This window comes from Parambassis ranga, chromosome 22, assembly GCF_900634625.1.
Source record: "Parambassis ranga chromosome 22, fParRan2.1, whole genome shotgun sequence".
Taxonomy (NCBI): Eukaryota; Metazoa; Chordata; class Actinopteri; family Ambassidae; genus Parambassis; species Parambassis ranga.
The window spans coordinates 18,410,336-18,437,790 of NC_041042.1; the positions used below are offsets into that span (position 1 = coordinate 18,410,336).

Consider the following 27,455-nt stretch of genomic DNA (forward strand, 5'->3'; position numbering starts at 1 on the left):
TACCACCAACCAGTTTAAGCATTTTCTTCCCTCTGGCGGTGGTGGGTGGTCACAGGAGAGCTGTGTCCTCTAACAATTATAGAGAAGATGTCCTTATAGGTCAGATGTGTAACATTCACTACCTCATTTCTTACAAAGGCGAGCCCCTCTGCAAGCTTTGTTACAGGAAAATATGTGAAGTATGCACCCTCATGCTCTCATCACCACCTCTGCACCACTTGTTAGAAGGATCAATAGTACTTATTGATGTTGGCTATCTCGATTGGTTTTTGAACTGGAAGTGGTTTAACAATCAAGTCATTTTATAACATTAGTGTGCAATGGGCCGACATTTAGATTTCATACAGAATTCAGCTTCTTCGGCACTTCACAGCAAATCCTTCAGCATGCAGCCATCAAACACATTTTGTTTCAAAAAGGCTTTTTCTAGTTTGCCATATCATTCAGACACTAGGGATGTCCCGATCCGATCACGTGATCGGAAATCGGGCCCGATTACGTGATTTCACCTCCCGATCAGGACTCGGATATATATTTAATAGGGCTCTCAAAGTTAATGCCTTCTGTGCAGGGTGGCTCTGTGTCCTGTAGTGTAGGGGTATGACTAGGCCTGTCGCGATAGACAATAAATCAATTAATTGCACGATAAATTAAATAGGCTCGATAAGTTTTTCGGCCACGATAAATTTCATTTGCATGCTGGTTTGTTTTCCTCTCTTTCTCTCTCTCTCCCTCTCGCTGCCAAAGAGACTGGATGACAAAAGGCGTCACTCCGGTGCGTCGTAGCGTATAAAGGCCGTCGGACTTTATATGGCCCGCGGCTTCTGTCTTAAAATGTGTCAAATCAACAGGTAGTTCTTATTTTTTTAACTCATTGTGTAACGTTTACGGGATGTTCTGAGCAGACCACGGTCAGCTCGCTGTCTGTGTCGCCACGGTGCGTCACAGCGCTGCAGGGCTTGGACGTTACAGCAACACAGAGGGCTGTGAAGCTGCTCAACACCGTTTCAACACTTTGCCACAATTCACCATGACACTAAACATGCTCATGTATAGAACCTGCTCTCAGAGAGAGTCCGCGTTGTACGAGTGAAGTTCTCTGCCTTCTCACTGGCGGCACTCGCTGCAGCGCCACCCAGTCTAGTTCTCTTGCCCAGTCCTCTGGTGCCATCTCTGCTATGTGTTTCTGTCTACATGGTGGCGTTTGTAAAATTCACTGCAGCTGTCTGCAGCGGCCTGATGCGCATACACACATGCAAACGCAAACGCGTGCGCACACAATCAGTGTGCGTACAGGTGAGCCCACTCCCAGAGAGTGCGTGCTGTTTGGCTCTGTTGCTCATGACGTGCTAGTTGGTTTGACTTAACTCCATTGACTATGCTCAGATAAGCTATGGTAATAGGCCTACCACTACTCATAATAACAATATCAACATGAATATTAATATCATTAATAATAACAATAATAATAATAATGATTGTGTTGATGATTGGGGCCTTTCCAGTGTTAAATGTTCTTTAGAAATTAAAGTTTATTAAACTTTGAAAAGGTGTACTTGCATTATATGTCGTTATCATTTATTAGTTGAACATGGTCTCAAAACGACAATATTATCGATTATCGCAATAATTTCTCTTGGCAATTAATCACCCAGCAAAATCTGTTATCATGACAGGCCTAGGTATGACAGTTGCTTTTGGTGCGAGGTCTCGATGAGCTGCTGCGTGTCTGAAATCCTATTTACCGCCTTTATAGATAATCTTGAAAGTATCGGATCGGGACTCGGTATTGGCAGATACTCAAAATCAAATGACTCGGACTCGGACTCAAAGGCAAAAAAACCTGATCGGGACATCCCTAGTACAGACACATTATTTCCAGTGTAAGGAGACTTGCTTTTTTATTACAGCGAAAGGTCTAGAAATTACATAAAAGATTCCACCAAGATGTAACTAAAAAGAATGAAAACATATTAAAAGATTTACACAACACAAAGGCTGGTGCAGGCCTGTCTCTGAGTCTTTAAGTACCACAAACAAGTTGTTAAAGTTATATGTTGGAAAGAAAATCTGACTGTCAGAAGACAAAACCTGCTGCCAAACCACAGACAGATGAGGAATGCTGTAATTCACAACCTATGAGTCACAACTGTCAGCCCACTCCAGCCCATGTTAAACTTTAGGGCTGGGGTTCCTTTACTTAACAACTTTAGGTGCTTTAGGGTTAAATATTTGATTTGATTTGATTTGATTTGATTTGATTTGATTTGAACAGGAACATCAGATCACAAGATGTAGCCAACATATGTGTGACTAACAGTGAAGTCTTTGGAAAACAATGGGGGCGCTGTTGTGACCTAATCTGGTCACCCCGGATTCCCAGACTCCGTCCCCGAAGCACAGAACATTGAATGAAAACCAGTACTGATCAGTTTCAGTTTCGCCTTTATAAAGGGAGAATGCACAGCTCAATACAGACCCCTCGATCTGCTCCTGCAGCTGACCATTTGCATTCTGTCCGTCCCATGCATTAGGCTCGTTTTATTAATCTGACAACAAGGTGTGGTTACATTTACATAGAAAGGCATAAAAGGTAATGTTTTTCAGTGAAACATGCATATTCAATAATCACAAGGTGGAGGGCGTATACGAAACTAAAAGACATTGAAGTTCTCCCACTCACATCTCAGATGTGAGGGTGTGTGTGTATTCTCACAGATCCTCCTGTTACGGCCTTGAGTATATCTTGTCTCTTTGGTTACATCTCTGGGTCAACTAGGGGTTTGCAGTTCGAATATCTAAACACATCATTAAACATCAGAATGCTTTATGACCTCAGCCAGAGGTCTGGATCTATGCACAACCATACACTTTTACCATATATGCAGACAAACATATATTTTGACCAAGTTTGACCATATATTTCCACAATTCCCCCTTTTGGACTCTACTAAGAGTCCAACACAAAATAAGCAAAAGAAACAACAAACGGTCACATCAGCAAATAGAAAACACTGTGTGTAATCAAACAAAACTATGGGTAAAAGTGACATCTACATATAACAACACTGTGAGTAAATGTCCAAACACCCGGTGTGTGTGTATGCGTGTCAAAACCATTAATGAAGGTGCAAAAAGAAAAAAGACTCTGTGAAAAATGTAATGTATTAAAAACATATCATGTGAGTGTATAAAACGAAACGTGATGGCAAAGTTTAAATCCCTGCATCGAAAATCAGATCGTCCTCCAAGTTCTCTGCCAACAATGGGATAATATAAGAATAATATAAGTAACAAGTAGAACAGTATAAAGATTAATATAAAAATAAATATGTAGTATTACACCTCTGTCCAGGGAACTCGCAGTGTAACCAATAGATCAAAAAAAATTATGAACAACCCTAATATGGTTATCCTAACAAGAAAACAAATACATGTTATACATCATAGTATGTGGGGGTATTTTAATCGGTCGGTCTTTCACCGTTCCCGCCCCCAGATACTCCTAACAGCTCAAATATAATGACAATTGTCAGTTAGAATGTACAAAATTGTGTTTTATCAGTTCATGTGTGTGTTCCTGTCCGTCTGCCTCGTCCATCCAGCCCCCGTCAGGTTCTCTGGTCCTCTCGTCCTCTCGTCCTCAGGATGTGTCTTCTTTCTTCGGATCCCTGGGGTTAGACTACCCGGGATCCTTGATCTCTGTCAGGGGATTATTCTGCCCCTTTTGTGACAGGATCTGTGTCTGAATCAGCCGATTCAGACTTCTGCGCCCTCAGATCAGTTTGGACGTCCTGTAGAGAGCGTTGAGGCTCCTCTGCGCCTGCGCACTGGCTCCAGTGATACCAGGTGTCCCCCTTTCCTCTCAGCCGAACCGCGTGAGAGGTGCGTTCCGTCACTTGGTAGGGACCGGTCCACCTTGGTTCCGACCACTTCCGTTTGATGACCCTCAGAAGCACCCAGTCAGCCTCAGGCGGAGCCCCGCTGGCAGCTGCTGGATGTCGGTCCTGTACCTGCTTGGAAAAGTTGGTCACCAAACCCTGCAGTTCGTGGAAATAAGCTTTAGAAGTTAACATCTGATCATCATGTTGCATCAAAGGAAGTTTAGAATGTGGTCCTGGAAAAGCTCTTCCTGTCTGCAATTCATGTGGTGTCAGTCCTGTAGAGTGATTTACTGAACTTCTGATAGACATTAGGGCTAAAGGTAATGCATCCAGCCAATTCATGCTTGTCTGCGCACAGATTTTGGCCAATTTTTGTTTGATAGATTGATTCATTCTCTCAACTTTGCCTTGAGACTGTGGGTGGTAAACTGTACCAAAAGCATGTTTAAGTCCCAGCATTGCCTCCACCTGCTGGAGGTCTTTATTTTTGAAGTGTGTGCCATTGTCAGATCTGATCTTCTCAGGGAAACCATGTCTGGGAATGTAGGTGTTAATCAGGAACTTAATGACTGTTTTACTGTCCTCTCTTTTTGCAGGACAGGCTTCTGGCCATCCTGAGTATGCATCAACACACATCAAAATGTATCTGTATCCTCTCACAGAGTCAACCATGTCAGTGTAGTCAATGATTATTTCTCTACCTGTCTTGGTCTCTAGAGGATATTTTCCAATTTCTGGTTTGATAGTCGGTCTGGGGTTGTATTTACAACATTGGTCACATGTTCTGATCAAATACTGAGCCATGTCTTTCATGTAGGGGTGCCACCAGTGCTCAAGATTTTTCATCATCTGTGCCACTCCCACATGGCCTACCCCATGCGCCTCCTCCATGGCAGTCTGTCTCAGTCCAGGTGGCAGTATGGGGCGTCCGTCAGGCCCTCTCCATACTCCTCCTGTGTCAGTCGCCCCTCTAGCTTTCCACAGTGTTTTTTCCTGTGGAGAGGCTTTGTTTTGCAATTCCATCAAATCAGTCCAATCAACAGGGGGAGGCAAGTCTGTTTCTGAACACATAAAAAGCATTCGCTCAACATAGCCTGCTGCCTGTTTTGCTGCCTGATCTGCTGCGTTGTTTCCTCTTGTGACCTTGTCAGTTCCTGCTCCATGACCTTTGCACTTAATCACAGCCACTTTGCTAGGCAACAACAGAGCTTCAGCAAGCTCTCTCATTTCAGCCTCATGCCGTATAGGTTTGTAAGTTGCAGTGAGAAAACCTGCTCTCAGCCATTGCCCTAATTCCACATGCACTGCTCCTGCCGCATATGCTGAGTCAGTAAAAACATTGATGTCCTGTCCTCGACCTATCTTTAGTGCCTCAATCACTGCCCTCACCTCGGCTCTCTGCGCTGACTGCTGTCCCTCTAATCTTTCTGCTTTCAGTGTTCTCATTTCTTCCCCTGTGTCTTCAACAACTGCGTATGCTGCTCTGAGTCCTTCTGTGTCATGTCTAAAACAGCACCCATCTGTGAACAGATTTCTGGCCTCTGTTAGTGGTGTGGCCTGTAAATCCATTCTGACTTTTTCTTCTCTGGTTACCCTCTCTACACATGTGTGTGGCTCTCAGCTCCTATCTGCTCTGCCATGTTGATGCCCTCATGTGTGAAGGTGATGTTTGGTGCTTCTAAAATCTTGCTCAACCTCCTCTGTCTCAATGAGGTGAGTGTGAATGTATCTGAGTTCACGTATGCCACTACACTATGTGTTGTCAGTACATACAGCTGGTGTCCCATGACCATGTGTGCGGTTTTTTGAATTAGCTTAGCTATTCCTGCTGCGTGTTGTGTGCACTGAGGGTGTCTTTTCTCCATGTTGTCCAGGGGGACACTGATGTACATCAGTATTAGTCTTTCTCCCCCTTTTCTCTGGAATAGGATGCCATTGATGCAGGCATCCGTTCCAGAGACATCCAAATAGAAAGGTAAAGTGTAGTCAGGTGAGGCTAGTTCTGCTGCAGTGGCCAAAGATTGTTTAAGAGCAATGAATGCTTGTTCCGCGGCCTGCGTCCAATTCAGGCGAGCTGACACATTACGCATGCCATGTTCTTTGACAAGATCTCTGAGAGGTTGTGTGAGGCCTGTGTAGTTAGCAACAAAGTTTCTACTGTAGCCAGTCAGACCGAGAAATGAGAGCATGTCCTTCACTTTATCAGGACGCGGATGATGCAAAATGGTAGATTTGTGCGAAGGCGATATGCTGACCCCCTTTTGTGAAACGATGCGTCCTAAGAAAGCAACTTGTTTCCTGACTAATTGGAGTTTAGATTTGCTGACCTTAAAACCAGCTTTGGCCAGATGTTGCAAAACAGCCTGCGTGGCATCCAGGCAGATTGCTGCCGTTGGAGCTGCGATAAGAAGGTCATCAACGTACTGAATGAGTGTAGTGTTTTCTGGGAGGGTGCAGTGACTGAGTATCTGTTTCAAAACCTGATTAAAAATACCGGGGGAGAGCGCAAAACCTTGAGGTAGCCTGGTGTAGCGATACTGTGTTCCCTGATATGTGAATGAGAAAATGTCTCTGCATTCAGGTGCCAGAGGGAGACAAAAGAAAGCATTAGCTAAATCTATGCAGGTGAACCAGCTCTGTGAAGGATCCAGTTGGGCCAATGCCACGTATGGATTCGGAACTGGTACCGTGGGGGTTGACAGTACAGCGTTAATGTCCCTCAGATCATGTGCCATGCGATATTTACCTGTCCCTTTCTTTTCTACAGGTAGGATGGGAGTATTCCAGTCTGAGTGAGAGAGTTCCAGCACGCCATTTTCAAAAAGTCCATGAATAGTATCTGCAATGCCAGCTCCGGCTGCTGGCTTGTGTGGATACTGTGGTATCCACAAAGGGCCTGGTGTGTTAATCTGAAACGTCACAGGTTCACAGTCCACCAGACCCACCTCAGTGGGGCCGTCTGCCCATAAATGTGTTGGCAAGCTGTCAATCACAGCCTGTGCCAGAGGATGATCAGTTTTCTCTCTACCATGATGTCTAGCAAGCAGTTCATGTGCCAGAGTGACAGTGTTCATAGTTGAAACAGTTATTTTGTATGCTTTAGCAGATGGAGAATACATGATTTGAGGTAAAGGTGTGGGTTGCCAGTCTGATTGCCCCATGGCACGTAAGGTAGGCATAGTTCTCATGGTGGTCTGAGATTCCTCGTGACCCTGTTGGTATATGTCATCCAGTGCTTAAAGCACCACCTCTGGCGGTCAGGAAGGATGAAATAGAACGAAAGTTACTGGCGTAACTATGGTTCTATGAATCCTGGATGACTGCCAGAGCATCAGGTCCCTCGGAATCCTCGTGTCTCGCAAGAAGTTTAAGGGACTGAGCATGACTATATGGACTCACAGGAGGTCACAGGTGACTTTGTTGTCATTTGTACTCGACCTGCGCATGCGCCATGATGGTCATCCAGTGCTTAAAGCACCGCCTCTGGCGGTCATCCATGATTCATAGAACCGCAGAACACCAGTAACTTTAGTTTTTTGACCCAATATTCCTGTTTCCAGACTAACAGTTCCAAACTTCCATTTATCAAATAATTGTTGCAGTTTTAATGTGTGAAATGATTTACATTATAACTTGTTGTGTTTGTCAGCTTCCTGTTTCAACATTGTACCAAAACTCAAAGAATTGTATTATATTTTCTCTGCATGCTTTCCACACAAGTACACAGTCAGTCAGGAACACTAATAAATCAGGAATATGCTGCAGTTTAAAGCGGAGATTGAATGTTTCCTCTGCTGCAGGAGAGGGGACAGGCATTTATGGCATTTGGCTGCTGTTGTGCTGTACTTGTTCAAGTGTAGCGAATGCTATAATTGGCAGCAGTACAATGTCTTAAAAGCTGGTCTGAGCATTCAGGCTCATTCAGATCTCATATTGCAAGGTTTCAAAAGTTTTTTTACAAACTGAATGTGGTGGAAGAACAATGCCAAATTTGAAACTCTGAAAATGTATTTTTGAAAAACAGTAAGGGTGCAACGAGAGGTTAAAATTTCTGCAGATGTTATGATGAAACTTTGTAATAAGCATGTTGCATTTGTGAAAAATAAAAATTAAAATACAAAATCACATTTGCAAAGATTAAAAACTTTTTTTCAGCCTTTCAAAATATTATTGAAGGTTTCAAAACTTATTTTCAGACTTGCAACATTTTTTTCAGGCTTTGAATTTTCAAACATTGAATTTCAAGGTTTCAAAACCTTTTTTTCTGGTTCAGATTATGGCAGGATTCTAATCCCATACCCAACCAGTTATTAGGTTTAGGGGACAATCACTTTTTCACACAGGGCCATGTACATTTGGATTTTTTTCCCTTAATAATAAACACCTTACTTTAGAAACTGCATTTTGTGTTATCTTTGTGTAATATTTACATTTGTTTGATATGAAACATTTAAGTGTGACAAGCATACAAAGAAAATAAGAAATCACGAAGGGGGCAGACACTTTGCACACAACCGTATACCTAACCACCTTTGGTGCTAGTCAGAGTTTGAACTTTGATAGAACCTCCCTGGCTTTGCACAGTCTGATGTCACCGGCACTCAGAGGAGAGGAACCTTATAAAAGATCTGAGCAAAGCCGTTGCTGTATTAGTTCAGACTGAGAGTCCTGGGAAACAGAGAGTAAACCCTTTTCTTTAGCCCATCATGGGTTACAGCAAGCTGTGTCTATTACTGCTGCTGAGCAGCTGCACGTTGGCACGTAAGTGGAAATATATTTTGATTTATAACAACTGGAATCTGAGTTTTATTAGTGGTATTTTATAATATAGCTGCAATGTATAGGCAGTGATTTTGTGTCATTAGTTACATTAGTGCCAGTGAACCAGGATGTCAAATCTTGAAAGTGAAAGAGGAATTTTCTTTTTATTTGAACGTGCATTTGTACGATGTGTTTTGGGAATAAGAAAGGTGTGCTGCTATTTTGCATGTTAAACCATTTTAACACACTGAGAAAAATATGTTTATAAAGGTGCTTTTTTAGGCAAATGCAATACACTGTCATTTATGTTAATATAAGTCATTGTTAAACAGTCTGGTTTGTAATGTATAGATATTTAACCAAATTTGTGCTCATTGACCAGCCTGGTAGAGAACAATTTTAATGTGTTGTTGCTTATTGTTATTAATTTTGCTGTTGCTCAATGTAACAGGAAAACAGCAAAATAAAAAATGGCATTGGCGTGAAATTTTGCTGTATAGTTTTTACTCATATTTGTAGGGTATGTATGAAACTGAAATTTTAAAAGGTGTAACATTACAGTATGTTTTTTTTGTTAGTTTTTTTGCCATGTATATAATTAAGGATGACCTAATTAGAGTAGCTTGTTTGATTAAGCATTTTCTTGCACATGTTAACAGCAATTGTAGCAAAATGTATGAATCTTAAACCGAAAATATACTTTTAACCAGGCAATTAAACCATTTACTTCACTTCACTACCCACTATAGTTTAGAATTATTGTATTAATTTCTGATTATTATGAGTAATGTGTATCCTTTACTCTTTGTTTTTGTTTTCCAGAGGAAAGCAATAATGATCAGACTTCAGAATGTGTGTGTAAGTAATGATTTCCACACCGGTTACATTCCTATTAAAACTATATATTATTTCGTTGGTCTTCTGATGCAAAAACAAGCCTTTCAACTTTAAAACCCTAGATAGGAGGTATGGCGTTGCAAACAGACACATTGACCTGCTAACAGATCAATGGAGGCTGCTAAACTGATAAACACATGACCTGGTTTCTAGAGGGGCTGGTGGACTTTTGTTCTTTGCTGTTTATGATGTAGTACAATAGCTGCTGCTGACTGCTAGGAACACTTACCTGCCATGGTGCAAAGGTCTGCTGCTAAGTGATGATGTGGAACTCCAACTGTGGACCTATGATACAGCAGGGAAGGAACAATTGTTAAGATAGCTAGAATATATATAGGACATAATCTTATCTTATGATGTAATTAGCACACAGGAACAAAGCTCGTAGACAGTCAATTTAACCATATAATATGATTATATTAACACAGTGGCATCCAGATTTAAGACCTACACAAAATATGTGTACCAGTACACTGCAGAGAGTCGGAACGGTGTGGTGGGCACCGCCCACCTGAGAAACGGCCCCAAAGTCTCCTGTCAGGTATGTGACCGTGACTGCGTCCCACTTTACTACATAAACTGTTCTTATCAGAGCTCCTTCATTGATTCTGCTGTCACATATCTGCAGGTAGAGATCGAAGTTCCCCAGAGGTGCAGGTTCATCATGCACACCAAGGACTGTGCTCTCAGTGAGGTGTCCGTCATGGATCCCCAGGGCCAGCCGGTGTACAAGCAGGCACCCGGCTCGGACGCCTTTCAGGCTGCCATGGCAAAGTTAGTACAACACAATCTGACTCGCATGCAGAAGATGGGATTGGGCATATATGAGACAGTTAACAGCTGGGATGTTAAAGAGCAGAGAATTCTCAAAGTGATTTGGGAAAAAAAAACTTTGATTCTAGACTTTTTATGAAGTACTCATTTAAACAAAACTTCAGGACTTTCTATAAAGAATTTTGACTCTATCTGGGAAAACAAATAATAATAAAGTGATTGAGAATTCTGAGATTAAAGTTAGAATCTGAAAAAGGCATAACTATTTGTATTGATGGAAGAAAAAACAGCAGTTGATTAAATGTTCAATGCAGAAATGGTAACATTAGACCTCGCAAATATTTACATACGCAGAACTAGTCTGTTCAGGATGCTTCAGACAAATATTAGTGGATCTTAACATCAACGATTCTTAATCCAGGAACCCTTTGAAGTTCACTGTGGAGGAAGACAAACATGTCCATCTTTACCCAGAGACCGATGAGCCTGTCAACATCCTCAATATTAAGAGAGGCATCATTTCTGCTCTCATGGTACCAGTCATAGAGGATGACCAGACTAGTGTCATGGTTAGTATCTTTTCACAGTTTAATGTGGCCTCTCTGATAATAATGATCAGATTATTGGGTTGTAGCTGGGTTGGGCACATCAAATACACACAGTTCAGATATAAATGTAGCACAAATGTTGTTTCCATTTGTTCCTAGAGCACAGTGCATGGCCAGTGTTTAACAGAGTACATGGTGAACACAAGGAAGGACACCGCCACAGACGTGACACTATCCAGAGATCTGTCCCAGTGTGACCAGTTCTACAGCAGGCAACTAACCAACAGCCCCCTGGCCCTGTTTCAAAAGCTGGTTAGTGTTGTAGTTTCAGTTGTGGAAATTAACCTTATTTCCTGACCTACACCTACAACACGCTCTGCATACAAGTTTAGACACACTTGCCTAAAATATAACTCATGAACTGCCATGTGTCACAGTATGCACAAAGGTTAAATGGTTTGTCCATTTTTTTGTATTTCTTTCTCCAGCACAGTCCTATGTCCAAGATGATTTCAAGCACTCAGCAATGCCAATACCAGTTTGATAACAAGGGGAAGTACATCACCACTGCAACATGCACAGAAAAACACATCTATCTGCCCTTCTCCCATGAGTAAGTCATATTCTGAGCAAATATTTCTGTGTATAAAGTGCATTCTTATGCACGCCGTTCCTGCTGCTTGCAGGGACAATGGAATGTCATCTGTGGTGACCCAGGAGCTCAGTTTTCAAAACTCAGAGAGGATCAGCAACAGAGTATTTGGTAAGTGTTCTCAACTGGCGCTGTGTTCTCCCTTATCTGTCTGTAAAATGTAAAAAAAATAATAAAAAATAATGTGAAAATATGTATGCACACAGATATGAATCATGATCAGCGCAAGCCATTTCACTTTGACGACCCTGACGATAAAACACCAGTGCAGACTAAGGATGCCGTTCTCAACACCTTGCGGGACCTTGCAGCTTTGGCAGGCACAGACCAGGGCCAACAGAGGACCAGCCTTTTCCATAAGCTGGTGTCCAGCTTGCGTGTCCTGAGGAATGAGACCCTGAGCCAGACAGTCACTGAGATGAGAGATGTGTCAGGTTGGCTCACCTGGCAGGCTTTGTTCCAGTGTGGAACCCCTGAGTGCAACAGTGCCATATTGCAGATTATCAGGACAATTGATGGGGTGTCACTGGAGGTGGATGCTTTGGTCTATGGGCTGAGTCTACAGGCTGACCCCAATGCTGCCTTCATCCGAGATATGCTCAGCATGGCTCAGTACAAACAGAGCAAGGCAATAATGTATGCTTTGGTCAACACAGTCAATAAGTGAGTAACAGACTTTATATAGCAGCATTAAACACTACACACTAATCTTTTATTCCTTGTTTTCAAACACTGTAACTGATTGAGGTGACCATAGAGGATATCATTTTATTATTCTCTGTCTCATGTCCATAGGTTCCATACAGGAGAAATCACTCCAGTGGTCACAGATGTGTCAGAGTTCATGAAGACACTCCTAAATGACTGCTCAAAAGAAATCCAGTACGATGACTCTGATTTACCTCCTGACCCTACAGAGGTGTCCTTCCTAGTACTGAAGGTACTGATAGTCAAACCCATACTTTTGGATTCACATAAATTTTGTGTCATTGCTGCAGATTAATGTTATTTTGTGATTTTTAGGCTGTTGGTAACATGGGTGCAGCCATGCAAGATGTCAACCCCAGCCTGATCTCCTCCATTTTGCACTGTGTCAAAAAAACAGATATTCCATTGTCAAACCAAAAGGCAGCCATACAGGCCTTTAGAAAAATGGCCATCACTGATGAGGTACAATCACACAAACATATCTTCTACATTTAATTACATACTTGAACCAAACAGTCAACTAGTGTGTAAGTTATTTGTTTATTTATTTTTAAATTAACACATTTTTATATATATATATATATATATATATATATATATATATATATATATATTGATTTTATTGCATTTCTATCTGTCTGTCTCTGTTTTTAATGGTGTTATATAAAATAAAACGAAGTTGTTTTTCTGGTCACCCACAGATCAGAGCAGCTCTCATGGAAGTGTACCAGGACACTCTGAGTCCAGTTGAAAAACGAGCAGCAGCTTACCTGACCCTGATGAATCAACCAAGCGAAACCCTAATTAAAGACATTATTAAAAGTTTGGACAGTGAAAGTGATGAGCAACTCAAGAGCTTTGTGGTCTCCCACCTGAACAACATCCGCAACTCAGACAAGCCACCGATGGATCAGTAAGTGCTTATGACGAACACCAGTTTATTAGCTGAAGGAATGTTGCTTATTTCTTCTGACCTTTTACCATAGCAAACTGAATTAAATGTCATTGTTATGTTTTTTGTTTCTGAAACAAAGACATTTAATGTTCCAGATTTTAAGGCACAGATTGTATAAACAGGGACTCTGGCTTTTTTGATTTAGGACAGTAAAAAGTACCATGTGTTTAACCTAACAAATTGTTCTTTATTCCCCTCAGACTTAAGGAGTACATTGAGGTGGCCTTAAAAGAGCATCTATCACCAACAAACATCTTTGACAGGGTGTCACGTCATTACAAAATAGACTCCACCTTGGGCTCAGTACAAGGCAACATCATCTTCAATAACATGGACACATTACCTAAAGACCTAACGTTGGGGAGCTCCATGAAGCTTTTTGATGACTACGTTGACATTTTTGAGGTACGGTTTCAACTTATAGTATGTAACAACAATGCCATTTATGAAGAATTTCAAACAATCCAAATCTCTTCTTCAAGGTTGGGGTTGAAGGAAATGGATTTGAACCAACAATCAAAGCCCTTTTTGGGGAGAAGGGTTTCTTCCCCGAGTCCATCTCCAAACTCATGCTCTTGGCAGGTGACAAAGCCCCCATGCTCAGAGAGGTTTTGGAAAAGATTGCTCCAAAAGACAGAATGAAGAGACAGGTGAAAAGCTCTTTCAGACACATCTGAGAATGTTTACTCATGGTAAGAGGGCATAACTAAAACATGCAACTAATACATCTTTCAGACCTCAGAAAATCATCTTAAAGATATCACAGAGAGTTTCCAGAAGCTCATGAATGATGTGCGTTTCTCTGAGGCCCCTGAGGCCACTGCATATCTGCGACTTCTGGGAAATGAGATAGGATACCTAAAGACCACTGAACTAAGAAAACTGGTTGAGACTCTCTTCATGTACAACAACCTTTTCATCAGGATACTGCCTGCCAAGGTCAGATTTATACATCACATTTATATATATATATATATATATGTGATCATTTAAATTGTATCACATTTAATTATGACCTCCACTTATATTCATTTTAATCTGTGTTCTTCCCAAAAGGCCTTCTTTGCACTGACATCTGGGACTGATAATGAAATATTTGCTCACTACATCTTCATGGACAATGTGTTCTCTCTACCCACTGCCTCTGGCTTTCCTCTGAAATTTTCACTGGCTGGTGTGTTTGCCCCCGGTGCCAAAGGGGGCCTGAATCCCTCAGCAACAGTAAGTCCACTTATGTAAAATATAGCATTTATATTGACTTTGAATTGTTGTCTCTAGCTGTCCTGTTGTATCCTTTCAGACTAGCTTGTCCTTCATGCCTTCAGTTGGGGTTGAATTCATCACCCAAATGGGTGTACACATTCCCGACTATGTGGATGCAGGCATCGAGATGCACACTAACCTGTACCATGAGAGTCCCCTCAATGCTAAAGTCATCGTGAGCAGAAACCAGATAAGACTGTCTGTCCCTGCTCCTCAGTCAAATACTCAGCTGCTTAGCATCAGGTCAGTGGCGCTTATCAAATGATTTAACACTCCTTCCGTGGTCGCTGTTATGTTACTGTTTTATGTTAACCATTCTGCTGCCTCTTTAAAACACAGCAACAAGTTGCTGTCAATGTCGTCTGGTCAAACAAAGATCGTGCCATCCCTGGTGGAGGATCGGTCCGACTCAACTGACTGCCAGCCCCTATTCAGTGGACTGAGATTGTGCACAATAGTGCGTTACTCCAATGCTACTTCCATTGACCAGGCTCCATATTACCCCCTGACTGGAGAAACCAGGTGGCTGCATTTAAAAATTTGACATTAGAAATGCTATTTTCCAAAACTGTGCATTGTATGGAACGTCAAAATATGATACAAGACATGGTCTCATGACTGTAACCAAACAGCTAATAGAAGAACAGAGCAAGAATAAATCACACTTTTGTTACTTTTTCAGGTTTGCCCTGGAAATCCAACCTACAGGGACAATTTCAGAGTATACTGCCACCATGACTGACGAAACACTCAGGGAGGGTAAAAAGGGTCGTCATAAGGTAGAATCTCTGAAACTGACCCTGAGGGCAGAAGGTATTAGCACACACTATGATGGTCCACAATGGATAAATGAATGATCTTGGAGCTGCTAATACTAAAAGTGACTAATTTGTTTCTGCTCTTACTAGGTGATGAATCATCAGAGGCCACGGTGGCACTAAAATACAACCGCAATAAAAACACTTTCACCGCTGAGGTTCTCGTTCCTGACTATGATGTGGAAGCAGGCATCAAGCTGGCTGTAACTGACAACGGTGCTGATGAAATCAAGATGCGAGGTATCACTGTTGATGTCACCAATAAGAACATTCCACAGCTGACTCTTGTTGGACGCACAAGGTACAGATAACATTAATGCTTTGAATGTGCTGAAAATTTATTAGCAAATTAAGCTTCATTCTTATGAATCTAATTCCTTCTTTTGAATGCAGACTTCAAGAGATGAGAGAAGCCATGCTACAAATCCAGCTGCTCATTCCCTCTCTGAAAACGGATGCATCTGTAACTGCAAACCTGAAGAAGGCTGAAGATATTCACATGGATGTAGAGACAATCGTCAAACTTGCTGAGACATCATACCATCAAAAAACCTCTCTAAAATATGGTAAATGTCACTCTTCATGTATACACTGATTATTTAGAACCTTCACTGTATTTTAGGGTGTGCTTGGAATTTTTTTGCACAGACGATGACAAGATGGAGGTGGAGTTGAAATCGGGCATGAATTCAGATATCCAGAAATTGATACCAACTATAGAGGAACATCACAGGCAGCTCCAACAGCTCATTGATGATGTCCTGGACAAGAAGGTGGCAAAGACTGACATGAAACTGCGTCACATTGTCTACAAAGCAATTGAGGTACAGTTTTGGACACTGCATTTACAATATTAACTATAAGATGTTTTCAGTCTGTGCAGTGTTAGGTATCAGTAATACTTTATAAAAATGATGATCAAACACAAGCCCATCAGCAAAGGATGTGCCATTATGTGCAACTAATCCATGTAGCATGGCATTCATAGTTATATCACACATATTTCTTATCCTTATAAAGGTCTGCCTACATTTCCCATAGTGCAACTATTATACTGTTGTATACATGTTGACATAATGCCTCCAAGTTTGTGACAGATTGTATTGATGTCATTCTGATTCATTCTTCCAACTTAGTAATAATAATAAGAAAATGCAACATATTTGATAGTAGAGTAGTAAGTCAGTTTCTTAAGAAACAACACAATATTAGTAGATCTTAGCATCTTTTTTCAGTGTTTCTGTTTGACGTGAATTGTCATTTTTCTTTATGTAACTCTAAAGGCAGCTAACATATGGCTGGACAAACTGTCAGCACAAATTCCCTATCTCGCTAAGAGGAGCATCTCAGACCACAATTTGCCAACCCTGCCTGAGAAACTATTTCTGCAGTCGTAAGTGTTTATAATAGAACTATATTTGATTTCAAATTAAATTTATCGTCATCCTATGTATTTTATTTTCACTCGCCTACAGTGACAGCTTATTCAGATACCAGTTCAACAAGGATAGGATGGCCATCTCAATACCTCTTCCATTTGGCGGCAAAAAATCAGAAGAGTTGAACATCCCAAAGGCTCTATTTGTGCCCGTCATAGATGTACCACAGATAGGCCTGCATATCCCACCTAATAGCTATCCACTGCCATCATTCACTGTACCACCATCTTTGGATTTTACTGTCCCCCTTCTTGGTCTGGCTGAGGCATCCACTAAGATCAACAGCAACTTCTACAGCTGGGAAGGCTCCATCTCTGGAGGCAACAACACTCTTGATGTCCCTAGCTATGTTGCACAGTACAAGGCTGTGGCTCAGTCACCTTTCAATCTGTTGTCATACAAACTTGAAGGTACAAGATGTTGATCAAAGAGGTTTGTTATATTTTAGAAAACAAATGGTATGGATATTAGACTCATTTCTTTTTTCTTCATTTTTTTAGGAACTGGGATGATGTCAGGAAGAGCAGATGACAGCCTCAAGTATCTTCTTAACAGTTCCTTCAGCCACAGCCTCATTGACACAAGTTTCAGTGTTTTAGAAACTGTAAGAGTGACGGACCAACTGAATGCAAGAGCTAATTATAAGATTGAAGCCTCTAGTCCACTGGGCGTGCAGGCCTCCCTCTACTACTCTGCTCAGTCAACTTCCACCCGTGACTCAGACCAAGTCTCAGGAGATGGTACTGTGGATGGATCACTCAAAATGGGTTCATTCTACACCAACACTTCCTACACTAACAGCTACAACCTACGTCCACGAGATTTAGAAGGAAGAGGCGAATCCACCCTGCACTTTGACTCACCATTCATTCAAATTCACAACATGATCCAAGGAGTCTATGCCAATTCCGAGCTGAACATTGTGTCTAAAACCAGCACCCAGAAGGACATGCTTAAGCATGTAGCAGAGCTTAAGTACAAAAATGCACAATTGACCCTTAAGTGCAATGCTCTTGCCAAAGCCCTGGGTAAATCATTAAATAACAAAGTGGAGCTTGGTCTTTCCAGCCAGATGGGCATTCTCAGAATTGAGTCACAGGCAGACGATGACAAAAACAGGGCATACTCACTCATAACAGGGTCCCTGGATTCCAGTGGCCTTGAGGTAAACTCTGAGGGTTCCCTCACCTTTGATGCAGGTCGAGGACTGCATAAGGCTTCAGTAAGAGTCTCAAGAAATGGTCTGACCACAAGTGGAACAAACAGCATTCAGTGTAGCCCTGTGACAGTGGAGAACATCTTCAATGGTGCCATAGACAGGAATGGAGCATCCCTGTCCTGCACAACCAAGGCAATGGCTGAAGAGGGCAGAGGAGAGCTGAACTTCGAGGGTAAAATCACTACTGCTGAGGCCTCTCTGCATGGTGAACTCAAGGGCCATGCATACGATGCAACCACAACCAACAACATGAACATTGTCTTGAACAGAAGGGCTCTGACGTTTACTGGAAACTCAAAGGGAATGCTGAAGCAGATGAAAACGGAAAATAGCCACACACTGACCGTCACTCTGTGGACACTCAAAATGCGCTCCAAGACCGACAGCATGATCTGTGAAGATATAACTTACAAACATGACACCAAGGTAGATATGAAGCCATTTCTTATGGCATTTGATATGACTAATGACCTCAGGTATTATGATGTCAGTTTGAACAACAAAGGCCATGTGAAGCTCGAACCAATCAAGGTTGATCTCAGTGGAAGCATTAAGGGAGCATATGGAGAAAATCACAACATAAAACATACATACGAACTCACCTATAATGACATGGCTGGTACGATGAAATACAGTACATCTGGAATTGCATTAAATGCCCAGCTTAGCCACAACTGTGAACTTGAATTTGCTGGACTATCATCCAAGTCAAACTGTGAAGCACGAATCAATTCTCGACCTCTGCGTTTTGACAGCACCGTCCGCACCATGGCCCTGCCTTTTAGCATTACTGTTGACGCTGTTGTGAACAGCGATGGAGATATCGACCTTCACGGGAAGCACAGTGGACAGCTGTACAGCAAGTTGCTGCTCAAAGCTGAGCCTCTTGCTTTTGCATACTCTCATGACAGCCGGGTGTCCACCACACATATGCTTCCAAATGGGGAGTCTTCCACTAATTTAGAGAACAAGTTTGATGGTGTCCTGACGCCAAGTGACCAACTTCTCACGTGGAAATTAAAAACTAAGCTGAACGAACATGTCTATGACCAGGACATCAGTACTTACAATAACCCTGAGAAGATTGGATTGGAGTTTTCAGGGGTAATGTCAACAGACATTTTCAGCAAATACAAAAGATCAACACCAGAAAGACAAGAATTAAGCATGGTTGGTTTCCTCAAGTATGACAAGAACACTGACTGTCATATCATCGAGATTCCATTTATTGAGAGCTTCCCTGTTGCTTTTCAGCAGCTGAAGACCACACTTGTGCAAGCCCTGGAATCTTTGCAACGCTTTGTTCTCAGTTTAGATGTGAACCAGCTCATCACTGATTTTAGAGCCATGTTAGATCAGCTACCAGTGAAAGTGAGAGATTTAATGCAAGAAATAGACTTGGAGAACAAAGTAAAACAAGTGAAAGAAAAACTTGATTATATGGTCAATGAGTTTGCTGTAACAATGGAGGACCTAGAGGTTTCAGTGACCAATTTGCGAAAGAATCTGGAAAATACTGTATTGGACGTAGCCACCAAAATTCAAGAGCTCATCCTGGCAGTCAAAGATCATATTGAGAATGGACATCTGGCAGACAAGGTGACAAATCTACTCTCACATATTGGAGATCAGCTTCAGGCCTTTGATGAGAAATACAAAATAAAGCAGTCATTCATCAAAGTTCTTAATGTCATGGAGGATATTGTCAGGCAGATTGATTTACAGAAGCTCAGTGAAAGCAGTGCTGCCTTCCTGCGTGAGCTTGATTCCAAATATGGAATCATGGAGATGATCAAAAACAAACTGTCTGAAGTAAAATGGGCCGTTGAAAATTTTGACATCAGCGTCTTTATGCAAGATATAAAGGATTATCTTCTTTCCATTGACTTGTCTGCACATCTTGAGCAGCTGTCATATAACATCCCATACTCAGACATTGCTAAAGTGATGGAATCAATGAATGATGTTATTGTCAACTGGATTGATGAATACGAAATCCCCAACAAGCTCAATGCAGTCTATACTTACGTGAAGGATCTCCTTTTAAAATATGGTCTTGATGATATATTTAAGGAGCTGATGGACCAGGTTGTGATTCTTGTCAAGGAATTCAAAATTGAAGAAACAGTCCGGTCAGTGGTTGAAGCTCTGAAACCCATCAAGTTTGAATTTGTTTATGATAAAATGATGGAGTTCCTGAACACAGTGACAGACCAGCTCAGAGCAATCGACCTCCATAGAAGCATCAACGACCTGAATAAATATATCACTTCAATGCTTCAGTCAATGAAGGAATTTGATTACAGCACATTTGTTGATGAGACCAACAAGAAGATTGATGAACTAAGAAGTTATATCAATGAGCAGGTTAAAACATATGAGATTGTGCAAAAAATAGAAGCTGTTCGGGACTTTTTTAGAGAGATCGAAAATTCCATCTTTACATACTTAGAAGAACTCAAAAACACAAAGGTAGCTGATGCTCTAAAGAAACTGAAAAATGTGATTGACACTGCATTTTACAATGATATCAAACTGAAGGTGCAGGATATACTGGAGGACATCAGGCAAAGAATCCTTGACATGGATATTAGAGATGAAATGTATGTTTACCTCCAAAGAGCAAGTGAATCTTACACAAACATGGTTGCCTTTATTTCTACGCACGTCAACCAACTGATGGAGAAGATCATAAAAGTGGCAAAGGACAATGAGATCCTTAACAAGATGAAACAAGGTCTCAATGAAGTTCTAGACAAACTGAAAACAGCAGAGATTGAAGTTCCCACTTTTACTGTGCCTCTTACTGATCTTGTAATTCAGTCATTTACAGTCAACCTGAACAAACTGCAGGAGATCAGCATTCCAGCTCAAATTTCACTCCCTGAGTTTACCATTCTTAATAAATACACTATCCCTGCCTTTACCATAGACTTTGATGAAATCAAGGCTAAAATCGTTGCAATCATAGATGACGTCAGAAAATTCGAGCTCCAGACACCTGACCCAGAGGACATCTTTGGTGACCTAAAGGTTCTCTACCTATCTGAGCTACCAGATCTCACACTTCCAGAAATAACTCTATCAGAAATAAAGTTCCCTTCTATCACCATTCCTAAATTAAATCTGGATGACTTTGAAATCACAATGCTACCAATCCCACAGATCAACGTTCCTGAAATTTCCAGTGACATTTGCATTCCAGTTTTTGGTAAACTTCATGGAGACTTCCGCTTGAATTCTCCACAGTACACTCTAGTAACCACATGGACAATTGAGAACTCAACAACCACAGTAAAAAACCCACAGTTTACAGCCACCCTTAACTCTTATGCCAAATCACCCATTGAGTCACTGCAATACACCTTTGAAGCAATTGCGCGATTGGAGGCTCCCAGAATGAAGAAGTTACTATTCACAGAAACACTTAAAGCTACACACATGGCCTTCTCCATCGATCATGAAGGATCCCTAACATTTACTGGCTCCTCTGCAGAAGCTTCTGCCAAGACTACCACCAAGGCCACAACCCAAATGTACACAGCAGACTTGATCAATAGCATGGCACTTACATTAAGAAGTGGAATCTATGCAACCATAGATACAACCTACAACCACAACTTGGACATCCCATCACTTGAAACTTCCAGTCAGGTGTCACTGACACAGAACACAGCAGTTACAGTGGATTCCGGAAAAGTGACTGTTACTGGTGAAACTACTGGCAATGGAAAGTGGTCCATTCAGGACTACTCAGATGAAGGGACACACAAAAGCAATGTGGACTTCAATGTCAATTTTAGCACTGCTAAATTAACTTTTGTAGGAGATACAGACTTCAAGGCCTTAAAAGCAAAGCAATCACTGACTGCTGTGTCAGTAATCCTGAGCCATATCACTGTCGAAGCAAGATGTGAAACTGAGCTTCCATCTCTCAAGAAGAGTATCATGGAGTTAAATGGAGAAATTGACCTTGGGGACTTAAAGGTTGCACTAACAGCATCACATAATGCTGAATTCATTGGACATGTGGTTGGAACCATGTCTAACTCATTAGAATTTATGACCCATCCTTTTGAGATTTCTCTGGATGTCAAGAATAAAGTCAACTCAAAGATCTTCTTTCCCCTGAAACTCACCGGCAAGGTGGATCTCCAGCAAGATTACCGTGTTGTGCTAAATTCTCAGAAACAGCAGGCGAGTTGGTTTGCTTTGGCAAGATTCAATCAGTACAAGTACAATCACAATTTTGCAGCAGAAAACAATGACATGGACATCTTCTTCCACTATTCAGCCAATGGAGAGGCTAATTTGGACTTTTTGACCATTCCTCTCTCTATCCCTGAGATGACCATTCCTTATCTTCAAATTAAAACACCTGAGGTCAGAGACTTTTCTGTATGGGAAAATGCTGGACTCCAAACCTTACTAACCACTCCTCAACAGTCATTTGATATGAACCTGAAGCTTCAATATTCCAAAAACCCTGATGTGCACAGCTTTGACCTGTACCTTGAACCATTTTACACTGCCATCAGTGACAATGCCAACATCCTCCGGAGTCAGTTTGAAGAAGGTAGAGACACAGCAGTTACACTTCTGAAGGATTCCTACAACCAAGCAAAGGCTCAGTACATCAAACACAAAATTGACACTGCTAGCCTGCCTCCGAGAATCTTTAGAGTCCCTGGATACACAATACCAATCCTTAATATTCAAGTGTCTTCTTTCAGGGCCGAGATGCCAGCATTTAGCTACTTTGTTCCCAAGGAAGTCAGTACACCAAGCTTCAAAGTTCCAGCGCTGGGTTTCTCCGTGCCATCCTATATCCTTGTGCTTCCATCACTCAAGTTTCCTGTCATCCATGTTCCAGAAACCTTTAGTGAAATAACACTTCCTGCCTTCACACTACCAGACATTCAGAACAACATAGTGATCCCAGCTATGGGTAACATAACGTGTGACTTCTCCTTCAAGTCCACAGTGGTCACCTTAAGTGCTAATGCAGGCCTTTTCAATCAATCGGATATTGTTGCTCGATTTGGCGCTTACTCAACATCTGTGTTTGACATTTTGAATGGAAAAATTGATGGCACCACCAGTGTGACGAGAAAGAGAGGAATAAAACTGGCCACCACTGTGTCGCTGGAGCATAACAATGTGGAAGCAAACCATGAATGTGCACTTAGTCTGACCAAAAGGAGCATGGAAGCTTCTGTGACCAATAACGCAAAAATCAATCTGCCCTTCCTCAATGTAGAACTGAACCAGGAACTCACCGGAAATACCAAGACCAAGCCAAATGTCTCTTCCAAGAAAAAACTGAAGTACATTTTTAACATTCCTCTGATCAAATCTGTAGGCAAAGGAAACCTTGATGTAACCTGGGAGCTGGAAGCTCTCTCTTCTTATCTGTCATTGGAGAGCTCCACCCAAGCAAAATCAGATATAACAATAATGGACAGTTTGAACTTTGCTGGCGATGTAGAAAATAAAGGTAGTTTCTATCTCAATGCAAATGGCCTGCGGTCAACTGTCAGTACCATATTAAACTCAAACATTAACAAGCAGGAGAAACAGAAACGAAGCTCAGACAACATTTTCCTCTTTGACCTGATAAATAACTTGGCTCTTGAGGTTTCCTTGCGCCGTGTGTTTGCAACAGTTGATCACACAAGCAATAACAATGTGGATTTTGGCTTTTTCAGCACAAATGGGAAACACATTGTGAAAGGACAGCTGGACTTTGTACCTTTAACAACTTTAAAAACAACACTGAACATCGATGTTAGTCAGCCAAGTAACTTGGGCAACGCTGGACTCATTGAGAACATAGACGTCACCATCAGCTCAGAGAAACAGTCCTTCTCCTGGAGTGCTAAGGAACAGATGGCATCTTTCATCCATGCTAATGACTTCCTCCTGTCCAATGATGAATCCGAGGTGCGCATAGACATGACTGGATCAGTGGAAGGTCACCTGGCATTCTTGAAGTCAGCCAAGCTTCCTGTTTATCAGAAGACCATCTGGGATGTGCTCAAATTTGACCAGGTCACAAATATGAACAACGCGCAGTTCCTTAACATTTCTTCTAGTATTGTGTACACAAAGAGCATGGATGGCTATACTTACGAAATACCTACTAAACAGTTTGAAAATGGCATCACATTTAGCATCCCTAAGATTAACATTGCAGTGCCCTCTTGGGTAAAAGAAATTCCACAGTCCATCAGGAACATAGACATGCGCTTTGAAAATGCAGACGTACCCGACCACCTAACTCTTCCCCCTGCAATCTCACTTCCAGGCTTTGACGTGCCATTTACTAACCTGCACGTGGAACCCTTTACAATTAATCTTAAAGACCTCAACGTGCCCAAAGTGATTACTACCACGGCCTTTGACATCATGCTCCCTGGCATGCCGCTGATGTCAGTACCCAGTTATAATATTAACACGGAGTATCTGCAGGGTAAAATGTCATTCCTTTCATTCAAGATGCCACAATATGAAGTCATCGTCTCATCTTTTACACTGCCAAAATCATTTACCATTGGAGGACGCACCATCAACCTGAATGAAATCACCAGCCAGATTTCCAACTTTGAACTTCCAACCATTGAAATTCCAGATCAGAAGGTTGAAATCCCTGAAATTGCTCTACACCTGCCTTCAAGTGTCTTTATCCCAGTGTTTGGTGGCTTCAGTGCCACACTGAAGCTCTCCTCCCCTATTTACAACGTTTCAACAACCGCTGGCCTGGAGAAGAAGGACTCAGATCTTGTAACATCACTGAATTCCATCTGTACTTCTACCATGATCTTCTTGGAATATGACCTCTCTGGTAAGGCCTGCTCACACTGCACATTTATGTAAATGAATACATCTAAGACTCTGTGATTTATTTATGTGATTTATTATCATGTTTGCTCACATTTCTATAGCAAGTGTAACCATTGGATATGATAATGGGGTCATGAATCTAAATGGGAAGTGCAACCTGATTCACAGTGATGTCAGTGTCAACTGGCAACATGTTCTGGCGCAAAACCTCAGGTGAGCATGAAAAGACTATTTTTTTAGACTGAATCTATTTGATTATTGATTTTACAAAAAATGAAATAAACTGTATGTACCACAGGTTATGTACCTATAGGTGGAAAACAAAATTGGGAGCTTCACATGCTAAAGATATTACAGCCTCTACAAATTCGTTTTTCACTGTATTCCTACAGCAAGCCTACAGATCAGCCAAAAACTCAAAGGGATTTAATCATGTCTTCCAATAAAAAAAAAAACAATGCAGTTTTTGTACCAGGCTGTGAACATTATTCACATATTTAAAAGAAGACATTTTAACACAGAGGTCTATGTGAAGTGGCTCACTTTTAGAGCCAGCCTCAAGAAATTGCAGTATTGGCACTTTTTGCTGCTCTCAGAACTACTCTGGTGAAGAAATAACCAATAATAACATCACCTGAATGTACCATGTATGTTGATTTATTGATTGATAATATACAAACACCTCTTAAATAACTTTTTTTTGTTTTACATTTTAGAATGAAACGCCAGACATCGTCTGAATTAGTGTAAGTATTCTAAAGTCTGATATTTCGGACATTTCCTACAAATATTGACCAAATACACATGTAAAATACCTCTTCTAACAACAGCATCTCTCTTTCACAGGGAGTCTCGTCATACACTCAATGTTGACATAACAAGCCAAACGTTTGTGGATATGAACTTCCGTTTCTCCTCACGCAAAGATGGCTTTACTGCATCTGTGTCTTCTCCCTCATCTGGTTTTCTTGGATTGCATTTTCAGCGGCGTTCTCCATCACAGCTGTACGGGAAACTGTTCAGTCGCTACCTGGTACTGCACCCTCTGATGTCTTTTATTTACATTTTGTTGTCAAATGAATTTTCATCTTGAGTAGAACAATTGGCGCTGATTTTTTTTTTCACTTTCTTCTCTCGACAGTCCTCTGCTGAGAAGGATACAGATGTTGTTGTTGCAAAAGCCTCACTGAGAAACCCAGAGAAGCTGGTCTTAATGCTGTCATGGAACTGGGACTTCCTCCACGATGTGATCAAGGGCACCAAGGACAGAGTTCCTGCTATGACAGAGGCTGTGCTCAAATTCATAAACAAGTATCACACTGCACACTTTGGCTTTGATTTGAACCGTGGCAGCATGAAGCTGAAAAACACACTCTCTAATGCTGTGGAAAGAGCCTATCACGAATCTCCGGTATCTTTTGGGTTACTGCACAACACAGTTGAAAAATTTGCCGGTCACGGAAGACAGATGTACAGGCAGGCGTCTGACAGTTTCACGTCCATTAGTGCACAGGATCTTATAGAAAGTCTGCCTCATATAGCTAGACGAGCCATAGAGCTTGGTAAATATAGGTTTAATCTCCTGGTAGATGCAGTCACACAGTTTTTGAGAGACACAAAGTTCACAGTGCCTGGATCAGAAAGGAAGATCTCCGCCCTGGAAGCACTGCAGCAAGCTGGTCAGTCTGTGTCGAGAGCTGCTGACAGGGCACGCCAAAGGTTTGCTAGCCTCATGGACAAGATTTCTGATGACATCAGAAACATCGAGTTCACTATACCGGGAACTGAAGTTGTCATTCGCGGAAATGAGATAATGGATCGGCTGCAGTCCTCTGTAACCTCTGCATATGATCTGCTCAGAGAGGGCACCATCAGATTCATCAATGTGATATACTCAACACTCATTGATCATTCCCAGGTCATAGCTGAAAAAGCTGATAACCTCCTCAGCAACCTAAAAGATAAAAACCTGGAAATGTCTCCTGAGGTTGAATCTGTGTTTACAGAAATTCAACATTTTTCAAGACAAAGCACAAATGAGGCAACAAGGCATGTGGCTGAGGCCAAAGACCACATCAAACTGAAGATCCAAGAGGCTTACAATGCTTTAACAATGGATGAGGTGAATGGTGACCTAGTGGCGGTAATAAATATTTTTGAGTCTCATCTCTATGGAGGACTAAATGAATTTGTAGCTCAAATGCAACAGGCATCTGAAAACACAGCACCATATGTTAGAGTGAGCAATGCATCCACAGACATTGAAATTCCTTTACCATTCCATTGGAAGTCTTTCAGTCATTGGCCGACACAGTACAGACAGTGAACCATGCCTGTCCTGATGAAGTGATTTCGTTATGGCTAAAAATGAAATGTGATATTTTTGTTTGAAATGTAGTTTAAAAGTAATGTAAGTAGATAGAATGTAAGGAGAACATGTAAAAGTTAATGTCATGTAAGATTACTTGATGTGTTCAAATTTGGAACAATTAGAACCAGCCATTTTTTTGTTGATGGGGGGGTCATTAAAATCGTTGGATACACCTGTTTTTCCTATAGTGTCTTTCTTCCGTAAGTCAACACACTTAGCTTTTATCCCATAATGTTTTTAAAGCATCTTTTGGTATTTCACATTTTCATGAGCAAACACAATATTTTATTTTTTATAGTAGAAATATGGTTAAAACTAGATCA

The 27,455-nt window shown here is 41.4% G+C and overlaps 1 protein-coding gene across 1 annotated transcript; it reads left to right on the plus strand.

Moving 5' to 3' along the window:
- The first annotated feature begins 8,494 nt into the window (after window positions 1-8,494).
- Window positions 8,495-27,304, plus strand: apoba (apolipoprotein Ba). Its single transcript, XM_028395372.1, has 29 exons — window positions 8,495-8,645; window positions 9,468-9,503; window positions 9,971-10,083; window positions 10,171-10,316; window positions 10,738-10,885; window positions 11,024-11,176; window positions 11,353-11,477; window positions 11,551-11,627; window positions 11,723-12,179; window positions 12,312-12,456; window positions 12,540-12,686; window positions 12,926-13,137; window positions 13,380-13,584; window positions 13,662-13,829; window positions 13,915-14,118; window positions 14,236-14,400; window positions 14,480-14,685; window positions 14,782-14,964; window positions 15,125-15,255; window positions 15,351-15,561; window positions 15,654-15,826; window positions 15,909-16,084; window positions 16,544-16,653; window positions 16,736-17,109; window positions 17,200-24,762; window positions 24,863-24,974; window positions 25,478-25,507; window positions 25,608-25,794; window positions 25,903-27,304. The coding sequence occupies exons 1-29, from the start codon at window positions 8,591-8,593 to the stop codon at window positions 27,085-27,087; spliced, it is 13,197 nt and encodes a 4,398-aa protein (XP_028251173.1). The 5' UTR covers window positions 8,495-8,590; the 3' UTR covers window positions 27,088-27,304.
- The last annotated feature ends 151 nt before the right edge of the window (window positions 27,305-27,455 follow it).